Source organism: Cajanus cajan, chromosome 4, assembly GCF_000230855.2.
Source record: "Cajanus cajan strain Asha chromosome 4, NIPB_CcT2T_4, whole genome shotgun sequence".
Classification (NCBI taxonomy): Eukaryota; Viridiplantae; Streptophyta; class Magnoliopsida; order Fabales; family Fabaceae; genus Cajanus; species Cajanus cajan.
In genome coordinates this window covers 27,346,552-27,353,063 of record NC_138520.1, presented here as the reverse complement: position 1 = coordinate 27,353,063, position 6,512 = coordinate 27,346,552, and the positions used below count along the sequence as shown (strand labels likewise).

The 6,512-nt window shown below is 39.0% G+C and overlaps 1 protein-coding gene across 1 annotated transcript; it reads left to right on the top strand.

Annotated features, from left to right (window-relative positions):
• Window positions 1-4,428: 4,428 nt before the first annotated feature.
• On the top strand, window positions 4,429-6,195 carry LOC109793433 (UDP-glycosyltransferase 90A1). The gene has a single exon (XM_020352908.3). The coding sequence runs from the start codon at window positions 4,598-4,600 to the stop codon at window positions 6,002-6,004; it is 1,407 nt and encodes a 468-aa protein (XP_020208497.1). The 5' UTR covers window positions 4,429-4,597; the 3' UTR covers window positions 6,005-6,195.
• Window positions 6,196-6,512: the final 317 nt, after the last annotated feature.

Here is a 6,512-nt window from a genome sequence, read left to right as displayed (position 1 = left end):
CCTGGCGGATTAGCTCTACAGCAGATTTCCGGTAAGAACACATAGCACTTTCTTTGACTTTGTTTTTGTCTTCTAAGTTGTTGTTGTTTGTTGTTGTCCTTGACACACATTTTGTGATCATTAAAACTCCTTTAAGCTTCAGAGATAATCTTGACCTCATCAAGTTCAGGCTCCCCTAAGCTCAACATTTTTTTCATAAATTGATCTACTCATGACTACAAATGAAAATAATAAAAATAAGTTTATTTTGTACACTTTTTTTTTCTACCATATACGTCTGTTGTTCAAACTCAATCTAGTTTAACTAAGTATATATGGTTCATACAAAGTCATCATCTTGATAAACAGAATTCTTTGATAAAAAGGTTTTGATATACATGCTCCGATCAAAACATTATGGTTTGATTGTCATAAATAATCTTTATATCTACTCTGGTACTTATTTCTTTTTTATTATTACAAAGGGGGAGAAATAGAAAAGAATTGCTCATTTTATCAAACACGGCTAAGAGATAATCTGATAGACTATGGCCAAGGCCAAGGAATCCAAGAGGTGATATACTAAAAGAACCAAGAGGAATGGGATGATCTTAAAGACCTTTTTCTTATGTTTGTACATATAGTAGTTCTTTTGTATAGGTTATTTTTGCCTTTGTATTTAAGAGGCACTTTACTTGCTTTTTCTAGTGTTTGTATATTGATTTCAAGGTAGGTTACTTGGAGAGTTTAACTCCATTTAACCTCCCTAGTTGATACATTCATTTTTTATTTTTTCAGTAGAGAAAAGGGGGTGACAATTAGCAAAGCTAGGAAGTGTGACTAGTAATTGGGCCAGAATTGGGCCTAGGCAAAATTTTGCATATTGGACTCATTTTGCTCCTAATTTTTCATAGATTTGATTTAGCTAGGTCTCATCATCATATGATGAACCTAACTAAACCAAATCAAATATTTTTTAATTAATCCATGGAGCAATTTTGAGCCAAGGCCGCCTAGCCTTTCTTCCTTGTTCATGGCCGAAATTCACTTAGTCTTCCTTCTAGTTTTGAAGCTTCTCCTCCAAGTTTCTAAACCTTGGTAGGTTAGGTGGACCTTACCATGGTTTTTAAGTGAACCATGGTCAAGGTTAGCTTCTCCTACAAGTTTTAGAAACCATGGATGGTTAGCTACACCTTACCATGGTTCCTAGTGAACCATGGTTAAGGTTAGCTTCTCCTAGAAGCTACCTCTCCCTATATATTTGTTTTCTCTACACTTGTACTCACTTTTGGACATTTATGAGAATTAGAAATCAGATTTCTCTCTCATTTTCAAGAGTCAAATTCGTGAGGAACCTTCTCCTAGGTTCTCTCTCAAAGTTCCTTCTCCTAGAAGCTTGGTTTCTCAAGCTTCTTCACTTCTTCAAGAGGTAACCGAACCTCTCTTAGGTGCTTCTCCACCATTGTAGAATCCTCCAAGGTGATTCCGCCACCTTCAAGGAGTTCAACCTCATGGAGCATTTCGGTCCTTGTATGGAAAGCTTGGAAGAATATCAATCCTCTCCAAGTACTTCCATCATAATTTAGTAAGGGGGAGAGCATAAACTAAGGGGGAGAAATGAAATGAACCTGCTACAATATACAAATACCTCTGATTTAGTGTATCTAAAACCATATGATCAATTATATTTTTCATCATCAAAAAGGGGGAGATTGTTAAGTCAGACGAAGACGAATTTAATTCCCAGCAAGGTTTTGAATGAGACAAATATAATACATGTTATTTCTAACAAGCGTGTTAGTGTTTCAGATATAAGTACAAGCAAGGTAAAGAATAGAGAATATGCATGTATTACCATCCACACAAGAATCAAGAGATATGAGCTAAGCACTAGATAAAGGTTGATCAAATGAAGGGAATACATCAGACGAAGACACCCACAAACACATACACAAAAGAAACAAAGAATAGGACACGATCAACCAAGATGAAGGGCAAAAGCTAACAAGACGTCAGATGAGGAGATCAAACAAAATCAAGCCTAGCACAAAAAAGAAAATAATAAAGAAAATAATGAAGCCTTATATGATACAAGACCATGGACGATGACAAGTTGACCAGATAGAGACTCAAATGCACAGACCAAAACCAAGAAGGCCGGAGTGCATCTGAAGTCATAGCGAGAAGAACCACCTAGTATCCACATTCTTAGAAGAACACATGAAGTCATCAAAATAGAAGAAGAAAGAAGAGCAAAATAGGACTAGTGCTTATCCATAAATCAAAGCTGCATGTGTTAGTGCAAGTACACCTACTAGTCAGCAAAGGACAACGCCTTTGTAGCTACAACACCAGGAAAGTACAAAGATATCTAGGTCATGATTAATGCCAGATATAGAAGCAAACATTTAATGCAAGATCATATACATTAAATATAAGAATCAACGAAGCCTATGCAAACTAAAACAAGAGAATCAAATGATGGTTAGTCAAGCATCAAAATGAGGTCTGCTCACGGACGGAAGAACATTCAACAAACATTAGATGAGGACCACTACCAGAAAGAGACGTTGAAGTATCAGAAGAAAAGCCAAAGCGAGACCAAATCTAGAACAAGGAAAGCGGTGTCAAACATCAGAAGAAGCCAAATGGTCAACTTTGTCAAAAGAACAGTTAAGGCAAGGCACATCATGAAAACCAGAAAATTCAAGCCAATTGAATAGACAAAATACAATATGTGAAACAGACGACTATGAGTCCAACATCAGATAATTGTGTGTCAAGAACAACCTCCAGTACAACATGAAGAAAGTCAACCATGCATCATACGAAGGACAACACAGACGGAAAGACACTCCAGACAGAAACAATGTCGGTCTATTAACATTGTTGACCATAATAAAAGAAAAAGAAAAGCATTAAACTCAGACACTGAGACAAAGGTCAAGATTGAGATGCAGAAGACCAATAGACGAAGACGAAGACTGCCACAAAAGAAATTAAAGAATCAAGTCTCAAGAAACAAACTAAGACATCGTCTATAATCACACAGAAGCTCTCAACATAAGACGCAATATCTAAATAAAGGAATGAAGAAGAAGAGAAGCACACAAAAGCAAAACATGCGTGTGTCAGAAAAAGTGCATTACGTTTTCAGAAAAGGACAACGACTATATTGCTGCATGACTAGAGAAAGACAAATAATTTCTAGGTCTTAGGTAAAGTCAAACACAGCTGCTAACAAGACAAAGAATACTTCATGCAAGGTCTATTACAAGAGGCAATATTTAATGCAAGAATTTGAGCATTAAATGACAAGATCAAACTGGTCGTGAACGACTATATCTGCTTCAACGGACACTTGCAATGGGCAGATTTTACAAGACTATATATAGGTCTCAACATCAAACCTTAAATGGTTAGCTGTTTGGCCCGAAATGGTGCAAACGAGAAAAAGATTGATATCAAGCCCATGATGCAACAAAACCCAGAGATAGAGTGTATAGAGTCAAATGTACATTAATGTATTCGTCACTGTAAACTACGGAGTTTTCAAATATGTACATCTTAGGATCAAACTGTAGTGAGTGTGCCAATTTATGTATCCTCACTATGAGAGTAAACCATATACGCAAACCAAACCTGCCTAGCAATCATGTGTAAAGCCTGAAGAGGCTAGGGAAAGAATACTTGTAAAGCCCGGAGGGGCTTGTCAAAGAATACTCACTGAGAGCCTGAAGTAGCTGAACAAAGAATACTAGCGTTGATGAGTGAAGCTGGCGGGCCAAGAGTGGTCATGAATACTTGGAGAACTAGAAGTGGTTTAAGAATACTAGTGCTGGTGAGTGAAGCTGGCGGGGCAGGAGTGGTCAAGAATACTTGGAGAACCAGAAGTGGTTTAAGAATACTAGCACTGGTGAGTGAAGCTGGCGGGCCAAGAGTGGTCGAGAATACTTGGAGAACCAGAAGTGGTTTAAGAATAGTGTCGCTGGTGTGTGAAGCTGGCGGGCCAGGAGTGGTCAAGAATACTCAGGTCCAGGAGTGGACGATAATACTCAAATGTTATTCATTTTGATATCTAGTGGAACCCTTCAATTGAAGGAGACTAGATGTAGCTTAGTTGAGCGAACCAGTATAAAAATGATTGCACTGTTTTGTCTATATTTTAGATGCAAATTCTTTTTAATTGACAAATCATGTTGAAAACTTTGTCTACTGTCAATTCTTCTGTTAAACTACTTTTCAGACGAAGATGCAAATTTCGATTAACAAATATATTACATTGAAAAGTTTTATCTACTGCTTATCTTTAAATAAAGCTATCTTGAAAAGGAAAATGCAAGAGCTTCAATCATTATTGTTATATGAAATATTTTCCTTCAGTAGAAGATAAATCTTTCTAACGCAATGACTTTGTGTTAAGCAAATTTTACATAATTGTCTGGTATCTAAAAGTACATTGGACAAAAAATATTACTCTGACAAAAATGTTTATAAGATTCTTTCGTACTAACATACACATATTCATGATAAATATTATTAATTTACTATTTTTCATCTATAAATAATGTAAGTTGATCTTCAAATGGGTGGTGCCAAGAACCATTAAGTCCAAGCAATGAGTTCAATTGTTTCCGATGGCTCACCTTCCCATGTTCTTCTTTTCCCATTCATGTCAAAAGGCCATACCATACCCCTTCTCCACTTGGCAACAACCCTCCTCCGTCGTTCCATATCGGTCACCGTCGTCACCACCCCAGCCAACCGCCCCTTCATCGCCGGTTTCCTGACCGGCACCGCCGCGTCCGTGGCCACCCTTCCGTTCCCCGCGGCCGCAAACATCCCGAGCGGCGTCGAGAGCACGGACAAGCTTCCCTCCATGTCCCTGCCCCTCTTCTACGAGTTCGCCACCGCCACGTCATCCATGCAGCCTCACTTCGAGCATCTCCTCGAGACCCTTCCACGTGTCAGCTTCATGCTCACCGACTTCTTCCTCTGGTGGACCGTACACTCCGCCAAGAGGTTCGGAATCCCCAGGTTCGCCGTCTCCGGCATGAGCTGTTACAGTTCCAGCGTTTCCATTGAAGCAATACGCTCGGGGATTCTCACTGGGTCCCAACCCGATGACGAGTTAGTCGCGCTCACTCGGTTCCCGTGGATCAGACTCAGTAAGGAAGACTTCGACCCCGAGTTTAGAAACTTCGATCCCAGTACCCTTGGAAGCGTGTTCCACAGGGAAGTGTTATCAGCAGTATCTGGTAGTCATTGTGTTTTGGTGAATAGCTTCTACGAGCTTGAACCCACCTTTGTTGATTATGTCAACGCAGCGTCTTCTCCTAAAAGCTTCTGCATTGGCCCTTTATGTTTGACCGAATGGGCGCCCAAGGTTTATTCCGAAGCGCGTGCGAAACCGAGGTGGGTGACGTGGCTGGACCAGAAGCTTGAAGAGAAGTGCAGTGTTTTGTACGTGGCGTTCGGGTCGCAAGCGGAGGTTTCACGTGAGCAAGTGGGGGAGATGGGAAGGGGGTTGGAGGAATCGAAGGTGAGTTTCTTGTGGGTTATGAGAAAGGAGGAGTGGGGTGTGGGTGGTGGGTTTGAAGAGAGAGTGAAAGGGAGAGGAATGGTGGTGAGAGAGTGGGTGGATCAGAGGGAGATACTGATGCATGAGAGTGTGGGAGGGTTTGTGAGCCACTGTGGGTGGAACTCGGTGTTGGAGAGCGTATGCGCTGGGGTCCCCATTGTGGCGTGGCCAGTGATGGCGGAGCAGTATCTGAATGCGAGAATGGTGGAGGAGGAGATGAAGGTGGGGTTGAGGGTGGAAAGGTGTGATGGGTCGGTGAGAGGGTTTGTCAAATGGGAAGGGTTGCAGAAGGCAGTGAAGGAGGTGATGGAAGGAGACAAGGGGAAAAAAGCAAGAGAAAAAGTGAGGGAACTGGCTGAGATGGCCAAAATGGCTACGCAACAAGGTGGCTCATCGTGGTCCACACTCGACTCCATTCTCAGCCAAACATGTGGCCAGAATTAAGAACGTACGAAACTTCTTGAAAGGCTCATCCAATAATTCTTGCCAACCATTAATTAGCCATCAGAATAGGTGAAATCTTAAGCAGTAGTGTATCACTCGCTCCGTTTAAAAAGTTTATTTATTTGTATAATATAATAAAAATTAATATATATTATTAAAAATATAAATAAATAAATAAATTTATAAAAAAATTATTAATATTTAAAATATTTTTCTATACAATTGTCATGTTTTTATTATAAATTTATAAATTTGTAACATGTATTTGAATGTTTATCAACATATATGACTAAACATGAATTATCTTTTAAATAAAAAATATTTTATTTTTTATTTTTTATTTTATTTAAAATTTAAATTTTATTAATAATAAGTAAATTATATTTTAAAAATAAATTTGTTTATATAATATAATAAATAAAAAAACTAATTGTTCCGACCACAAAAAGGTCTCTTGTCACCAGAGCATTAAAGTACAAAATTTCTCTAGTGTTGCTCTCGAAAAATG

Bases quoted from the DNA above. Each gene is read 5' to 3' on its own strand.
- LOC109793433 (XM_020352908.3), top strand. From the start codon at position 4,598: ATGAGTTCAATTGTTTCCGATGGCTCACCTTCCCATGTTCTTCTTTTC.